The sequence below is a fragment of the Ahaetulla prasina genome, chromosome 1 (assembly GCF_028640845.1).
Source record: "Ahaetulla prasina isolate Xishuangbanna chromosome 1, ASM2864084v1, whole genome shotgun sequence".
Lineage (NCBI taxonomy): Eukaryota > Metazoa > Chordata > Lepidosauria > Squamata > Colubridae > Ahaetulla > Ahaetulla prasina.
The window spans coordinates 217671879-217690920 of NC_080539.1; the positions used below are offsets into that span (position 1 = coordinate 217671879).

Consider the following 19042-nt stretch of genomic DNA (forward strand, 5'->3'; position numbering starts at 1 on the left):
ATGTGCAAGGGGAACCTTTACCTTTACTTACCCTCAGGATATAGCTGCAAGAAATTAGACTGATAAATCATTCCAGGGAAGGGATACATGTATTCCACCCTAAACATAATGTAGTTTATATTCTGACGCCAGGTGTCAATCTTCACATAAATTATTGCTTCTAGTGACCTGCTGGTGGGGATGATTATTAGACATGAATATGGCTTCTGAATTATTACAGTGATCTGAACATGGTGCAATGAGATATGAAATGTCAGTCTGAGCTATCACTCTTGGGTGTTAAGACTCCTAATAAAAGCGGGCAGGGAATGGGGAGAGACATAACAGTGCCTTGCATTCCTAACTTCAAAAGAAGTTACCTGTTTTATTGTTGCCATGATTAAGAGCAAATCATCCAAGATTTGCAATAGCCCTACGGGCAGAATAAACGGATCATCAAATGAAATGGACGGCCACTCAGCTGGGGAGCATGTAAATGTGTAAGAAAAAGAGTTCCCTGCAAAGATGCCAGGCCTGCTTTTTAATAAAACATCTCTCATGTAACTGAGGCTTGCTTCATAACTGCTACACTGAGAATATTAATTAAAAAAGGAAAAAGAACTCCGATTGAAGAAAAGCAATATAGTAGAAGAATAATACGGTTCCTTCCCCCCCAAAAAATCTGGTATTGAATTATGAAGGCTTAATTCAAAATTATCTGGAGTGTTTGCAAACTCCTAGATGCAGGTACAAAAGTGTTTTAGTACAAAAGTGTTTTAGTTGATTGAGTTCATCCCTAATCTTTTTATTTTAACTGATTATTGCAAACTTCAAGAACGTCTTTTCACAATGGGTAAACATATAAAAATAGCTTTATATTTGTCATCTGCATCACCAAGTCAATTTATCACAGATTGCAAATTAAATAACTCCTTTGCCAGGGTTACCACTGAAGTGATAAATAAAAGCATATGTACTTCCATAGAATAACATACCTGGTATTTGTCACTGGAAAAGAGACATTTGTAAAGAGAAAGTCCAGGCTGGTAGAGCAGTGTCTTCAGTTATAGTGTTTTGTTTGTTTAGGGTCTCTGACTTTATTAGGCCAAAGATAATTGACCAAATTTCTTGATTTTCTTTCTCTTCCCTCTAGGGTAAATCCTCAGTTCCCTGCTTCCCAAATCATGATCACCAAAGGGTGTATTAAATGGCTGAGAAAGACAGATGGTTCTCCCATTTGGTAAACCGTCAGGGTCTAAAATGAAACAAGTTATACCTTCCCTTATGCCAAGATTCTTCAATTCTTCTGCCTCTCTCCCTGCCTTGCTTTTGAGAGCCTGTTTGGCCTAATTGGAATGCCATGCTCTGGTTTTACACTTCCCAAAAGGGGAGCTTGTTTGGCAAGCTGCTAGAGTTGGGTTTTTTGGGGGAATTTATTTATTTTATTTATTTTGTCAATCATGTATTTTATGACAGATACAAGTGTAAACATAATTATAAATACATGAAAAGGACATGAATAAAAGAAAACATTAGGACAGGGACAGTAGGCACGCTGGTGCGCTTATGCACGCCCCTTACACACCTCTTAGGAATGGGGTGAGATCTACAGTAGACAGTCCAAGGTTAAAGTTTTGGGGATTTGGGGAAGAAACCACATTCCAGGTGTTGACAACTCTGTTATTGAAGTTGTATTTTCTGCAGTCTAGTTTGGATTGGTTTACCATGAGTTTGTTACAGGGGTGAAATCCAGCAGGTTCTGACAGGTTCTGGAGAACTGGTAGTGGAAATTTTGAGTAGTTCAGAGAACCGGCTAATACCACCTCTGGCTGGTGGGATGGCAATGGAGATTTTACAATATCTTTCCCCCAGGAATGGGAGGGAATGGAGATTTTTCAGGATCCTTCCCCTGGAGTGGGGTGGGAATGGAGATTTTGCATCCTTTTCTTGCCACACCCACCAAGCCACACCATGCCCACCAAGCCACGCCCACAGAACCGTTAGTAAAAAAAATTGGATTTCACCACTGGTTTGTATCTATTGGGTGCTCTTGTATTGTTTTGGCTGAAGCTGAAGTATTCATTGTCTGGTAGGTCATTGTAGCAGATGATTTTATGTACTATGCTTAGGTCAGACCCAAGACAGTGATGAGAACGAAGGAGTAGCTGATATGACTTTTAAATAACAAAAGCATTCTCTTCATTCAGCTCAACTCCTCTGCAATCAATGGCATCCTGATGTTTGAAGTCTTCTTTTGCAATAGGAACTGTATCATAAAGGAAACCCATAGAGGGCTAATATTTGACTTTTCAAGGAACACAGAGAAAGCCAAGCACAACACCAAAGATTTCACCAAGGGCTTTTCTGTAAATGCTAATAGAGGCAATTCAGAGGCACCAACAAAGAGAACATAGGCGATACGCTGCAGGTGTGAGAAGCTTGAAACAAGAGGGATACTAACCCTTAATGGTATTTCATGTCATTAACTATTCTTTGATGTTCACACACTCAAGGCTCTCTTTTATCTGGTAGGGTGGGATTCTCTTTTTCTCCATGCCTCCTTCAGCTTTCTTTGTTAACACACAGCACAACTGCATCTTTACAATTCCTTCTAGCTTTCAAACACCTCTGCAAAGTGCTTCTAAGTTAGTTTCCACCGCATCTTTGGCTACCACGATCAAGTAACCAAGACAAAGCTTATTGGTTAAAACTGAAAAACAGGTCAATAAAAACAAAACTTAATGTTACTTTTATAAGATTCCTGTAGTGGGTCTTGATGATTAACTTAACCCGTAACAATTATCCTTACAATTTTTTTATGGCGGTTCTGAGGATACAGACTCTGCATTTTCCTTTTCTTCATTAACAGATGCTTCAAATAAGCACTCTTGTATTAAAGGAAGGTCTCAGAACAGAGTTCATTAACAATATCTTCCTTTTAGAAAAGAGACCCTTTAAAACTAAAGATTAATGGCCAATAGTTTCTAGGGAGCAAATCTGTGTTTTCTATTCCTTCAAATCTTGGCTGATCCTAAAGAAGCAAAGCAGGAATAGATCAGGTTAGCACTGGGATAGGAGACAACAGAAAAGCCCAGGAGCATAGGCCAGGAAGAAAGAAAACAACAACAGCAACCCTGGATAAGGACAATAGTAAACCAGCTTCTTTGCACTTTTAAAGAAATAAATCCAGTAGAAGAGTTGAGTGAGAAGATCTAAAAAAATGGAGAAGACCTTTCTTGGCCACTGAAAGATATTTTGCTCTTTAAAAGAGAGCAGCTAATGAATCTGTTTCCCTCTACTGAAAATGCAGTCACATCTCAGTTGAATTATTCACATTTAGAAAGCTGAAAATGTCTCAGCACCTATTTACTGGTTGTTGCTATGGATAAAATAGGTGGAGCAAGGAGCATTATGTCTGTTCATCACCTTGATTTGAAGTGGCTTCACCTGCTTTCTCTGTGTGTCACACAGACAAAGACCACTGTAGACATCATCTTGATTTTCCTGACCCCACTCTGTGGATATTATTTGTAGCTGCTTCAGGACAACCTAAAGCTCCCCCCCCCCACAAGAAGTAGCTTCACTGTGCATAAGGGTGGGATAGGTGTCAGTCGGAGTGGGCAAAATTATGCTAAACTGACCTATACAGTAATTGCACTTTTCAAGGCAGATTGTGTTGCTTCTCTCAATGTTTGCACAAACACCAATACACTTTGTATTAGCATAAAGATATCTTTGGGTAAAACTAATCATCTTTGAACCCAAGAGCACCCCTCCTGATATTTTCAACCGAAAAATGTGGTCAAAAGAATATCCTCACTAAACATTACTTAAATTATTTAGATGGTAAATTCAATCTTGTTTTATAATAGCTTCAATCAATTTGTTTTACTTATCTCTGCATTTTTTACTGGTCAGGTTCCCCCCCCCACTTCCCCAGAAGCTATGTTTTTATTTTGAAAAGGAGTTTTGAACAAGGAAACACCACGTGCTCTGACTCAGCACGTGTCGTTCCAAGCTACAAACATCTTAGCTAGATTCTTGTAGGTTTTTACTTGATCATTAGAAGGAAGAAGAAAGGGAAACAGAGAGAGCAGAACTGAACTGTCACCTAACGTTGCTCTAAGTAAGGTCTGAAAAGGAGCATCAAAGATATTAGGGTGGTGATTTGCACAATTCAATGGGAAGAACCCTCCAGATTGCAGATTCCAACCTAGAGATGGCCTGCCTGGGAATTTCCATAAGAGATACTCTGCCAACCTTGGCACATGCAGCCACACTTTTCCTGATAACCAAATTTCACAATTTTTTCACAATAAAGTTTCCTGATCCAAAATTGCTCAGGGCTTTATGCCAAATGTAAAATCATCAGCTAATTGTAATAGAAGAGAATATCTGCAGCACATGGTTAAACTTTGGAGTCCCTGGTGCTGCCTGAAGTTGGCTGTTTGCTTGCAGATATTTCATCCAAGTAGGAAGCATCATGAAATGTTTGCAAGCAAACAACCAACCTCAGAGAGCACCAAAGACTCCACACAGCTGGAGAGATGCTTTCACAAATGAACATCTGCATGACCAATTGTTCTTCTCAGGAACCCACCACATTCTGCTCTATATGCAGGCTTCAGATCAAACACAAGAGTAATCCCACATGGAGTGTATGCAGTAATCTAACCATGAGGTTCTCAGAATATTAACAATGGTAACTTGACTGCAGTTCAGGAACGAAAGAACAAGACAACTTGTTAGAAAAATTTAAAGAAATCCTTGTTGGTCACAATTGAAACAGCTGAGCTGCTTATAGATTTGGTCTCCCCAATAATTGAGCCTTTTACTTTTCCCCCAGAGGGCAAGGGATTGCATGAATATGAGATTATGGAAAACAGAAGCCAAGATCCACAGGGGCCATTAGAGGTCCCAGTAGAAACGAAGATGCTATCATCCTTCTGTGAATATCCTATGATACCTTCAGCACCAAACCAAGAGATCGAGAGAGGACCCACGTAAATGCCATCATCTCAAGGTTGAATGAAGCATGACTTAGTAACTCCTTGCCCTACACCTAAAGAAGAGGCACCGGAACGGCAAGCTCTGTTAGCTGGTGCTAAAACCTCTTACTCTGAACAAGTTCCTCAGAAGTCTAAACAGGACTCAGATGGGACTCCCCCCCCCATTTTTAGAGAAGGCCAATTTCATACGTGATGACACTTCAATCCATTGCAACAACCCTACAACCTCCCTTTGTATAAAGCACATTTCCTGATGAGCTGCAAAAGATGACCCTCTTTCTCTTATAACCTGGACTATAGCGGATTGGATTATTCCATCAAAAGACCAACTCTTTTGTTTTGTTTTTTACTGCAGTTCAACAAATGACAAAGTTGACAATGGTAGTTGCTTGGACCTCTTGTAGGGTCAGCAAAACATCTATTCTTTCCAATGGAATGCAACCCTTGTACCCAACTCCTGAGCCCAATTCCTGTACTCAATAATCACCATTTAAGAGGTGTTTGTCTTATCCAGCTTCAATCTCAATTTATTAGTTTTTACCCATCACGATATCCAGACACTGGTTCAGAATAGGTACAGCATCTCTTCATTTGGAAATGGCTGCATATACCGGTACATCAGAGTTGTTATAGAGAAGAAGAGCCAGGTTTGATAATACTTAGATTCCAAATGACTACTTCCTGTGCCTTCGTACTGACATTAACAATGTTGATTTTTTTGTACAATTTTCAATTTCCTGTTTTTACTGGTACGATATTCTGTTTTTACAGAATATCAAAAATAATAAACGCTGCAGAAAATCTGAAGCACAAGAACTTTCCAAAAGCTGTATACTTTGTGGTCTAGTTAATACACGCTGACTGGGAAATAAGTCAGTGGAGTTATTTTTGAGAAAACATAATTGGGATTGAATTGATAAAACATGGCAAGCAATGTGATCCTCAGAATCAAGTCCCATTAAATTCAGTGGTGGTTATACTCTTGCAAATATGTTTAGTATTCAGCAAGAAAAGAAGAGCTTGTTCACAAAACACATAACTGAATTGTAGAGTAATGGAAAATAATCAAGGAGAGCAGCAACCTAGAACTAAGGAGAAATTTGCTGACAGTTAGAACAATCAATTAGTGGAACAACTTGCCTGCAGAAGTTGTGAATGCTCCAACACTGGAAGTTTTAAAGAAGAGATTGAACAACATTTGTCTGAAATGGTATAAGGTTTCCTGCCTGAGCAGGGGGTTGGACTAGAAGACCTCCAAGGTCCCTTCCAACCCTGTTATTCTGTTATTCCAAGTTCATGTAGCTGGGCAAACCCATGCTGGAGAGGATAACTCTGGTGATTAGATATACTGATCACCCAATCCTCTGATACCAGAGGCAGCATCAGGCACAAAAAATCAGGAAGCAAGGCAATTCATATGATTACAGGTTTGTTGCATCCTATTAGGCAGTTTATTTATGAATGCCAGTTGCTGGGAAAATTTAGTGGGAAAGCATTGCCTCTCTCCTGTCCAGCTGTGAACTTTTGAAGTTGTAGCTGGTTGGTTACTGTGCAAGCAAAATGCTGGACTAGATAGGTCCTTGGCCTAATGCACCCAGTTTTTTTTTTAATGAGAATAAGGGCCAACGGAATTTGATTTTCTGGGATCATATGAAGTAGTTGCTCTTGCTTGGGTTTTAAATTTTTGCTGCTTCAATTCAAAACAACAACTACAAGGTTGCTAATTTAAGTGCTTTCATCGTATGTGTCTTTTACTACATAGCTTTTGATATGCTTTTCTTTCTCTTCTGGGGAAAATAAGACCCCCATGTCCTATCATTGAATTCTCTTTTGCAAGATAATGTAAACACCACAAACACACACACACACACATACACACACTGTCCATATATTGCATTTTAAATGGATGGTAATGCTCTCCTGGTTTGGTGGACTAATCATCCTTGTGTTACAAATTAAGTCAAATTTTCCCAGGTACCATGTCTGTGATTTGTGACATTGTTTTCCCTCTTTCTCTCTATTCCAAAGCGACCAATGGTACTTTACCATGGACCCCCCTTTAAATTACTTTTGTGGCCATGAAGCATGGCCATGGACCACCAAGACTTAACACAAGATTTAAATCATAACATGTCTTCAGACTTCGTGGACCCTCTATGATGACATTGTAGAGATCACCATTTGAGAACCATTGCAGTAGACTGATTGATACCACTATTTGGCAGATCTGCTCTTAACATATACATATGTGCACATTATACAACCCTATGTATACATCCATACGTCAGCTAGAAAATGAGAGACACATTTTGAGTTCCTTACCAGCCTCACACTGATGAGTTAGGGAGCAAAAGTTCAGCTTTGAAAGGGAGTAAGGGGTTGAAAGGTGTTGTCTTCTTCCGTGATAGAATCTACCACTGATAATGACTTGTAATACTCATCTTCCCAATCCAGCACTTTTATCTGACTAAGGAAAATTAAAACAGAATAAAGCATTATAAATGGCACGTCATATCTCTAGGTATTTTTGTTTAATTGGTACAAGACATGCCTTGGTCTGAGTGGAGGAGCAAACATTATTTTGAGGTGAATATCTAACAGAGGCTGGTGAAGACTCTAGCTTTCCTAAGACCCGAGAACATAACAGCGTTCCATGCGCCTTTGGCATTGAGTCATGCTGGCCACATGACCATGGAGACGTCTTCGGACAGCGCTGGCTCTTCGGCTTTGAAACGGAGATGAGCACCGCCCCCTAGAGTCGGCAATGACTAGCACATATGTACGAGGGGAACCTTTACCTTTACTTATCTAACAGAGGCTGGTGAAGACTCTAGCTTTCCTACAAGACCTGAGAACATAGCATTTCTCATAGCAGCAAATCCGCATCAATTCCGGATTGCTTACTCAGGACGATAGAAAGCTCTGGCTTTGATTTATAGTAATTTCAGATTTTAATTAAGTGATCTGTACACTCAGCAAGGCATGAATCTTCACCATATCACTTGTTAGGTGAGAGAATCCTGGGAAACCCCATTTTGATCTCTACTCTGATACATAATATAGATATAGATAAGATTCATAACCTCTGATTATTATAGCAGTAAAGAGCATAAGAAACATAAATCACAAGAACAGCTCAGATACTTCTTATTTCACGAAAGATAAAGTTATCAATGGCTTCTATTATCTCCTGAAAGAGGATGCCTCTTTGACACCAGTTGCTGGGAAACACATGTGGAAGAGAGCTACTGCTCCCAAGTTCTGCTTATGGGCTTCTTAAAAGCAGCTGGTTGGTTTTATGATCTCAGCCACCAGATCTTTTCTTATATCCAGTTAGGTCTGGTCATGATATATTTTCAGTAACATCTTCAAGCGCAAATACGACTTCATTCTAAGATTAAAGTTGTTCCTTTGACATCCATGACAAAACTTCCCAATAGTGACAGAAGGCCTAATGTGCCTACAAAGATAATATAACTTAACATTTGTTTGTTTGGATAGTTTAAATTTGGTGGGCAAGTTCTAGAGAACTATCCGTGGTGCATACATGGATAACATCCATGGATTTATTTAACTATAAACCACAGGACAAACTTAAAGCACAGTCTATATTTGATAGGGCTATTCAGAGCTCAAACTAAATTATATTCAGGCGTTTAGCATGCTTTATTGCCTAATATGATTCTGGTATTGCCATAAATAATGCAGAGGCCATTGCATTATGATTCTCCCTGTAAAAAGAGGAAAAAAGTCTCTTTATAGTGTGGTTTTTCCCAAACCTTCAGGTCTTCTGGGCTACACTGTTCACTATTTCCGGCCAGCATGTTCAAAGATGTAGCTCAACATACTTAGCGACATAATGCTTGTCACCATAATAATAAAATGAATGCCACTTAAATAAGCAGCCTTTGCCACAAGAGCCAGGAAAGAATAGCCAAGAACTGCTCTTTGTGGAAACATATGACCTTCCTTCTTATCTTTCCCCCTCCAGCTAGTTTATGCTGTGGATCAGGAGGATTTCTGAATTGCTGTCCTTCCTGTCACATCTGGGTTCACAGTCTGCAGGTCTTTACTTTGACAAGACCCACCACTGGCTACTTTTAGCAAATTCACTGTGAAACGAACTGCCTGCATTTTGCTGAGAAGCATATCCCGTCCCCCCTCGCCCCCCCTCCCCCCTCCCGGGAAAGACCGTTTCCCCCATGTGTATACAGCTCACATTAAACGCACACTTTCCTTTTGCATCAGTAGCAAAATGCCCACAGCTGCTATAAAGAGAAAAAGCTTGCTGTTGATTTTCAGAAATCGCTCTAGAAAGTTTGCGCCTTTCCTGTAATCTCACAAAGGATTTCTTCTGTTTACTGTTGCTTAGAACTAAGAAGATGGATATTTACCCAAGTTTTCTTGGCTTCCTTTTGCTCCCTTGATATCCTAGAGTTCCCTGTGGAGAGGGCCAAGAACACACAGTCAAAGCAAAGCAGCAAGTCGTTAATTTTTAATTCAAAGTGATTTTGTGTTGAATGCAAGCAGATGCTGATAATATCAGAAGTCACAGCATAATTTTTTTGATCAAAGGGCTCAAGCGAGCCTGATGAAGCATGCATCTTGCTCGTCTTTGATAAACCACATCAATTATTCACCGTGAAGGCAGACATCCTGACATGAAAGCAACAGATAAAGAGCATAAGCACATGTTCAAGACGAGAGCTGAAGAACTCTGGGGTGGGAGTGGGGAGAGGGCACTGGGGTGGGGTGGGGCTGGTAGGCTTAGAACAGGTATTAATACCAGAATTATTAATGGGAAACAAAGACAGTAAAACAGCTGTACGGCCACTTTGAACTTACATTTAACTGGTTATAATATATGTTATCCTCAGGGCTATTCAGCACTTTGGGCTGCTGACATCTTCGACGGGGTAGTTTCTGCTTCCGTTCAAGGCAGTTTTCTGAAGGTAAAAAGAGATAGTGCCGTTTTAGGTCTTGGCAGGGCCAAGTGTTGCAAGCAACTTCCTATTTGGGAGTCAACATCATTCTTTCTTCTGTTATATATACATTTCTGGATTTACTAACTTTGGTCATTTCCCCATGTCAGTAGAAATGTAAGGATACTGGGTACATTGGAAATGTTAAAAAAAAAACCCCAAACCATTTATTTGCTATATTCTGTATTGAGATATTGGGAGCAAAACACACATGCGCATCTTTGAATGACGGGATAAGAACGATAAATAACCTTGCTACTTATTAAGCAGTAAGCTACGGTATCTGTCATCCCAGACACAGAAGTGAAATTGAAGCAGATGCAAATAGGGCATGTGTTTCTAACTCTGTAAGAATGCGATGAATGCACCTTCAGCTGGTACAAAATGTGGCCTTGTGGGCAACCTTGGGCACCCAAAGAATTTAATACCTCTACTGCACAGGCTGCATTGGATGCTGGTCTGCTTCCAAGTTCAACTCCAAATATTGGTTATGACAGGGGTGAAATGCTCCCGGTTCGGACTGGATCGCCCAATCTGGTAGCGATGGCGGTGGGTGGTTTGGAGAACCGGTAGCAAAAATCCCTGCCCCCCCCCATGCCCAGCTGAGCCACGTGATCATCAGAGGTTTTTTTTTTTTTTACTTTTAAAAGCATTTTTTCTTCGGCCAAAAATGCTTTTAAAAGTTAAAAAAAAGGCATCTGATGATCACGCAGCTCAGCTGGGATCATCAGAACCTTTTAAAAGCATTTTTTCTCAACCTCTTCAGCCATAAAAGTTGTAAAAAAATGGGTTCTGGCAATCAGTCAATTCAGCTGGGATCGTCAGAACACTTTAAAAGCATTTTTTCTACAATCTCTTTGGCCGAAGAAATTGTAGAAAAAATGCTTTTAAAAGTTAAAAAAAAAAAGGTTGGCCACGCCCACCCAGTCACATTACCCCCCACACACACCAAGCCACATCCACAGAATCGGTAGAAACAAATTTTACCTTTCACCCCTGGGTTATGAGCTGTGGTGGGTTGCCCCCAGTTCGGACCGGTTCTCAAGAACCGGTAGTAAAAACCGGTGGGAGGCTCTGCCTACCGACCCAGATGTCGTCATAGGTGAACTGTGCATGTGCAGAAGCTTGGCGCACACGCGAGCAAAGTGAGCACATGCACACAATCCCGTTGCGAACGGGTAGTAAAGGTAAGTAGAACCCACCCCCGGTTATGAGCTTTAAAAATCCTACATGGCATGGGGCCAGGTTACATCAGTTTGCCCTACTTGGTCAGACAGGGAAGTATGCTACAGATCCCATCAGCAAATGAATTCTGATTGGCAGGATCCAGGAAGAGAGCCTTCTCTGCAGTTATCCACACCTTGTGGAAACATTCCCCCTGGAGGTAAGGTTCCCCCCCCCACAACTCTCTTGGCCTTCCATAAAGGCATACAATCATGGTTCTGTGCCCTTCTTAACTATGATAAATAAATAAATGCATGACAGGTTTTTTTTTCAGTATTTAGGAATCACACCTCTGAGAAATTCATAGCTTTACTACTATATACTGAAACAGGAAATAAACACAATGTGTAATTTGAATTGGCAATACAAGAATACATTTTGGTGATTCAAAGGTTGCTTTCTGCTCCTTTTTTAAATAAAATGTTTAAAAGCTAACTGTGGAGTAGTATCACAATTAATTAAAAAAGTGGCATTTCAAGAAATGGCAGCAAAAACAACAGACAAAAATTGTGTTGCTGGATCAAAGAAATGATTTTTGCAACAATCAATTCCAAATACCAAAATTAGAACATGGCAATGTTGCCCATTTATTGTTTGACTTCACAGGTAAGCTGCTTTTAAATGCAAAGGAAAAAATGTAAAGTGAAGTGGCTAAGTTATAAATACAAACACAGTCACCCATGGGTTATTTCCTTCTTTTATGCAAGCCTCAAAAAAAGACACAACAGTTTTAGTCAATTCAATTAAATTGAGTCAATTCCTTAAAAATGTGCTGCCCACATTTTGAAGCATTTCTGGATCATTTTCAAAGCATGCAAAGTCCTATTGTTTTGTTCCTTCCAAACCTCAGTCTTAATTCATACAAATGTCAGCAAATGGAATTGCTGCAGTACAGTAAAGTGTCTACTCTTTTAAAAAAGTACATAAGAATTGGAGTTTTTCTTCCACATCAGTGATTCCCAATCTTGCAACTTCCAAGTCACAGAGTTCCCTTGCCTTCATGGCTATAGTTAAGAATTCTCTCCTACCCCCAATCACAATGGATGACGTTTCTTGGATCAAAAACTAAATTTCTTCCTTCTTCCTCAAAGAAAAAACAGTCCAATCGTCTTTTGAAAAAGCACTTTGGAGACAGCTATGACCTGGATGACAGAGAATCTCTACAGTCATACAAAGAGACATCTTAATGGATTTTATCTTCTAGTTGAACCTCAAATAGCAACCTAAGAGATGGTTGTCCCCAATTCAGGTCTGAGCCTGGTGCCGATGCCAATGATGGACGCCAGACACGACGTGCAGGTTTTCTGATTGGTTTTTATTGGACTACTCCAAGGAAAAGGGCTCCTGGTCAAAATGCCAAGAACCAAGAACCAAGGATTAAGAAAGCTTTATACACTTTCATTAAAAGAGAAGGCAGGACAAGTTGAGATAATAAGAAATATCATCTAATGAACATTTTAGTAATAATTCTACAATTTGTTCTATTGGTCTCTAGCTTTCCCTATTCCTAAGCCTTGGCTAATGAATGCCCCAGGAGTTATCTAATACACATTTAATTGGCTGCAGACCATCTGTATTCCTAATTTTATAGCCTACAAGTTCTCTAATTCTTGTTACTTTTATCAGCTTTCTAACTATCCAGAATTGTTACCAGATTTACACATGCATATTTCGTGTAGATAAGCATTCTTTGTTCTTGTTAGACACACTCCCCAATTACAGGCTTCCTGATTTACTTCCAAGTGTGTTTCATGACCTGGCTTTATTTTAGCATACAGTCCATCAAGATGGCTGCATATCCTCTGCTTGAACACCTCCAAAGAAAGGGGAGCTCAGCTTAGCCCACTACGAGGTGTGTATCATTCTGAATAACGGCTATTCTTAGCAAATCTTTGCACTGAATTTTATTACTGAACTCCAATCATTTTTTAAACTTCACTGTCAACTGTTTCAAGATGTAACTAAAGAGGAAGCATTATGTAAATATATTGAATACAAAATAGTAACTTTGCACTTTGTGTAAACGTCTCTTGTATCCCTAATTGTGTGAATGAGCACACACCATGTTACATCCTGTGGATATCCAACAGGTGCTTTGTAGCCACATTCCCAAGCAGGACCCTAAAAAGTCAAGAGACCAACAGCCAAATTGTTAGACGTAAAATTAGCATAGTTCTCTGTTCATTTCTCTGTTTTGCAACTGTTGCTGGCATTTTGTGAGCAATTTTTTAAAAATATCAAAATAATGAACTGAGAGCAGAAAACACTACTCTCATTCTGACAAAGTTGTGGACCTAATCACACATCTCAATGGCCATGATGAGGAATTCAAATCCAAAGTAGATAATGCTTTCTGCAATGGTATTTGGTGAGTAAAGGTAATATCACCAACAGCAGGAGCAGGATTGCCACTGCTAGTTAATTTTATCCTTATTTTGCCCTATTTGCAGCTTCTTAACGAAATTACAAAGATGTCACACACCCACTTCTCTGAATAGGAAATTTTGATTCAGCTATTATAGCACTGCAGTTTTTCAAAATTCCTTTAAGGCTTATTGCTTTAAGATTATAGTGAAGAGATTTATGCTAAAGCTTTAAGCTGAAATTTTGCTTAGTAGACTGAGACATTTCTGTATGATAACATGTTAAAAATAAAAATTTAAATATAACTTTGAGACCGATTCTGTCTCTTCTACCAACATGTAATAAAAGTTTGTAAGAATGGCAACTTAGGGATAGCAAATAGGAGCAGGAGAAATGAAAAAGAATTAGATACCAACACTACAATACAGGATTGTTGATATTAACTCTTGCTGTTAATATTCAAGTTGCTATTCAAGTTGTAATATTCAATAACTTTATTCCTTATATGGCTTATTTATAGACCAAGAAGTTCCTACCCCATTTTGGCAGCCTTTGAATAACAACTTGAATTTAGTCATAAAAGACCAGCATTTTATTACCTGAAATTAGTTATTATCCAATTTAATTATTGGAAACATCTTCCTAATAGTCTTATGTCAATGAAAGGGATAATATACCTCTTTTTAAAACCCTCAGGTATTTTAGTAGAATGCATTTTGTCTTTGTGACAGTACGATATTGACAAATCACATTGCAGGTAAGAAACAATTGACAGGGGACAATTCTATTTTCTGAAGAATAATAAAAGAACCATATCAGGACATGTCATATTTTCAAAGCAGACATGCTTTTTTCTGTATCTTGCCTACTAAACTAACAACTTTATATTTGGGTAAGTGTGATTATACACACAAGGAATTTGTCTCCGGTGCAGAAGCTCTTAGCATACATGCAAAGCAACAAAATAATGATAATCACAACAATAATAATAACAATAAGACGGGGGAGTAAGAAAGATAATAAGAAGGATAAATAATAATACTACAACCCTACTACATGGGTAAATATGCTTAAGCATAAAACAGTACTGAGCGAATTAGGTGTTCAGCAGAGTGATGACCCAAAAACTCTGTGTCTAGCTGTTTGGCTTTCAGTGCCCTTTAGGGGCATCCCAAAACAAGGAGTTGAAACAGTTTATATCCAGGAAGTGAGGTATCTTCTCAGCCCTCCCTGTGACTCACATACTATACAGGTCTTCTATGGAAAGCAGGTTGGTTGCAATTGTTCTCTCTGCAGTCTTAACTATCTGTTGGAGTATGTACCTGTCCTGTTTGGTTCTATGCCAAAGCAGACAGTTATAGAAGTACAAATGACAGACTCAATAATTCATCTGTAAAACTGTATCAACAGCTCTTGGGGAAGTTGGAACTTTCTGAGCTGATGCAGGAAGAACATTCTTTGTTGTACCTTTTTAATGATGGTTCTAATATTAAGTGTCCATTTCAAGTCCTAGGAGATTATAGAACCCAAAAATTTGAAGGACTTCACTGCTGATACTGTGCTGTTGAATATGGTAAGAAGTGGTAAAATAGTAGGGCTCCTCCTAAAATTCACTCTCATCTCTATATTTTTAAGTGTATTCAGCTCCAGATAGTTACAACTGTATTTCAGGACCAGTTATTCAACCTCCCATCTATATGCAGACTCATCACCATCTTGGATAAGACCAATGGCTCTCTGTCTGTCAATCATCTATCTATCTATCTATCTATCTATCTATCTATCTATCTATCTATCTATCTATCTTTCTTTCTTTCTTTCTTTCTTTCTTTCTTTCTTTCTTTCTTTCTTTCTTTCTTTCTTTCTTTCTTTCTTTCTTTCTTTCTCCCTCTCTCTAAATTTGAGGTGAATTATCATAATACGTTATGGTCCAGAAACTATCATGAGATTCTATTTTAAAGGTATTTATTAAGTTTAAGAACTAATGATATTATTTGGTATGTATTTATACCTAAGGTATAAAAACCATAACATTACAATATTGTGTTTTGTATGTAAAATCAAAGCAACAAACATGAACACTGTTATAATTTGAAATTGAAAAGCAGCATCCTAAGGACCTTTTCAAACCTTTAAAGAAGAGTCAATTCTGAAGAATAGAAGCAAGATGGGAACATATTCTAGGTGGCCATTTTGACCCAGGGAAAAACTTGGTCACCCGATTGCATGGTGAATTATTGAGTACACAACATGAATCTGAGTCAATTTATTCAAATAACTGAGTGGTCTTCTACTCAGAGTTCAGAAGATTATCAGTATCAGTTTGAATTGATAATGTTTCAGAAATCCCAGCCAATGTAGAGAATTGGCAGAACAAAAAATAATAAATTTTTAAATAGATTTTTTTTAAAAAAATTAAAATATAAATAAATCAGGAAATGTCCAGAGAGTCAACAAAGCCTGTCAATAAACTACTGCATATTTTGGTGGTCCAAATCAGACATCACCAAGTCATCAACTGGCTGTTTCAATAGTAAGAAATATAAAGCATCACTGACAGAGTATAGATTGTTACAGTTAATATTTTTTATAAACTACTTTAATGTGACTCCTGGTAACTTTATTGACACATACACATAGTTTCCCCAGTCACACTGCAGGGGTGGCTTACTATTACTTTCTTCCAATACATTCTTAGATTCCCAGTCTAACCAGCAGACCTGAAATTCCCACATGGCCCTTAAACAAATGTTACCTAGAGCTAAACCTGCTTAGCTTTTGAAATCTGCCTAGGTTAGCTACCCACCATCTTCTGCTGTACCTGCAATTATTAGGCTTGGCCTATTTCTTCTCTAAGTCATTCCTGTTTAGCGATTTTAACATGTCTGCATATCAGTTTCATTTGTATAGATCAACTAAGTTTTCTATATCGCTGCCATATGTAAGCCCCACAATTCCACAGCTGAGAAAAACTTTGTCTGAAATTAGTGACAATTTACTTCTTTTACAATACCTAGAAAACATTTGTGAGGTTGCCAATGTGATAGCTCTGCAAATTTCTTCAACTAGGGGACTGGGTTAGAAAGTTGCTGTCGTTGCCACTCTCTTGACAAAGTGAATTGTGGCCCTTTGAGTGATTCTATTCCACCTGTATCTATATTTGCTCATAGTTTGCTTTTGGTTATCAAAACTTAGAACGGAAAGAGAGGATAAGTTTGAGTTGATTTTTTTCTTCTTCTTTGCTGTAAGGAAGACAAAGAAAATCCTATTTTTTCCTCAAAACCGTGGATCCTACAGACTGGCAATTTTCCTGAGAGACTTTGCAGTTCTTTATCCAAATGTATAAAGTCTCTTTCTGAGCCTCTGAATCAGCAGTTCAGTTTAAACTGAATCAGTTTAGCCTTGGCGTGACATGATTTACCTCCACGATTCTATGATCCTATGAGAGAAATAATATTTATTATTAACTATACTATTTTTCCTCACTCTTAGCAGATGTAATCTATTCTGATTTTAATATTCACACATGCACACACACTTCTAAATCGCAGGAAAACAGCAGTTATGTGGATAAATCCAGAAGTGGTGAGATGCTAAGGTGGGTATCTAATTAGATTAGATTGATCAGTCAGTTCCTCATTGATTGATTATGAGTCAACAAGTTGGAGTTGACTTTCAGTGGTAGATTTTCTCCTTGACAATCTGTCCCTACCCTGGTCTTTCAGGTCTTCTTGTGGTACACTCATCGCCATTGAAATTGACTCCTTCCACTTTGTTGTTGATTGTTTCTTCTCTTTCCTTCCATCATTCCTAGCATTACAGCCTTCGCATAATGCATCCAAAGGAAGAAAAATACAATCCTCAAGGTTATTTATGCCGGGTGACAACTCTGATTGATTTCTCTGATGATCTGTTTTGTTTTCTTGGTTGTCCATGATATTCTAAAGTATTCAATAGTCGATTTAGATTGTCCTATAACGAACCAAACCTACACTTAGTAGTCAATATGGCTATGACAAACTTGAAAAGAAGTAATCTTCCTGGTGGGATGGATTGGAGCTTTTCTTCAGAGACCATCTTTTCTTTCTGACCTTAGATTCAAGGTCTTGCAGTTTTCTGCTAGACTCTTTTCCCAAATGTTTATGAATCCATCTGGGTGATTTAAATGGAGGACTTTTTGATGCAGGCAGGAAAGAAAAGGAAAAGGATCTGACATCAGAATAATATATAATCACTAATTTTTATTTATGAATTTTACATTCCATTTTTCCCCACTGAACTTGTAGGAAGAGATAAACTGGATCTTTTATAGAAGGATTCCTGATTCATCAGAATACCAGTATCTTTTGTGCATTTATTTGCTTAGCCCAGTACTTTAACTGGACCATCTGCTTGAGTGATTCAGAAATTGTGTAGGCATCAGAGATATTGTTTTTTTCGATCTCCTTCAAGAATCCCAGACAGCACTTGACCAAACTGAGAGCAATCCCTAGGGATGATATTTTGGCTTTTCTCAGCAACACTGTTCTATAGGAAAGGAAAGGGAAAAGGAAGGAAATACAGCACCCTAAACTCCTGTTGCCTGTTGATGAAAGATGCCCCTTGGGTTCCTTCTGTCCCTTGCTTGCCGTCCCCCTCCAGCATCTCTTTCCTTTCCCCTCTCTCCTGTACTCTCTGCCTTCCATTTTCTACAAAATGGACTTTTCACGTATGCTGTCCTATTTTGTTTTCTATTATCAGAAGCTGGCAGAGCCCATCATTAATCCTTTCTGTTCACCCGCCTTTTCTTCTCTTTTAGTATCATTCTCCCAGCTCCAAAGGATGGAAATTGGGAAGAGAATAAAGTACGGGAAGAATTTAAGTTTTTTTCCCCTTTCTTTCAAGAGAAGGCCATCTATCTCTCAACTGAGCTTAAAGTGGAGGTTGGAAGAGAATCAACTGTTCTGCCTGGAGGGTAGCTTCTTTTTTGTGGAACTGCAGGTTTAAATGTGGACCTGCCTATGGATTCCCACCTCAGGATGGGGAAACTGGTAAACACCTCTTAAGAATCAATGAGTAATGTACATTGAAACTCCAGAAATGGAAAGGTTGGATAGCAGTCTTCTAAGAAAGGAAGAAATAGCAATAGCAATAGCAGTAGCACTTAGACTTATGTACCGCTTCACAGTGCTTTACAGCCCTCTCTAAGCGGTTTACAGAGTCAGCCTATTGCCCCCAACAATCCGGGTTCTCATTTTACCGGACCTCAGAAGGATGGAAGGATGAGTCAACCTTGAGCCTGGTGAGATTTGATCTGCCAAACTGCTGGCAGCCGGTGATCAGCAGAAGTAGGCTGCAATACTGCAATCTAATCACTGCACCACCGCGGCTCATAAATTATCATAAATAATTAAAAGTAATGCATCTTGGAGGGGTATATACCTGCAAAACAAAATTCTGGAAACTTCAACTTGTGCAGAATGCAGTTTTCAGATTGATGATTGA

At 38.8% G+C, this 19042-nt stretch overlaps 1 protein-coding gene across 1 annotated transcript in view; it reads right to left on the reverse strand.

Moving 5' to 3' along the window:
- Nucleotides 1-6016: 6016 nt before the first annotated feature.
- The window catches only part of MYO3B (myosin IIIB), a 284495-nt gene continuing 271469 nt past the window's right edge, over nucleotides 6017-19042 (reverse strand). Inside the window, exons 31-34 of the mRNA XM_058190849.1 lie at nucleotides 9834-9934; nucleotides 9383-9429; nucleotides 7311-7455; nucleotides 6017-6076 (exon numbers count right to left, since the gene is read on the reverse strand). Coding sequence (XP_058046832.1) covers nucleotides 7344-7455; nucleotides 9383-9429; nucleotides 9834-9934 — 260 coding nt within the window. The 3' untranslated portion in view covers nucleotides 6017-6076; nucleotides 7311-7343. The remainder of the gene's footprint in view (nucleotides 6077-7310; nucleotides 7456-9382; nucleotides 9430-9833; nucleotides 9935-19042) is intronic.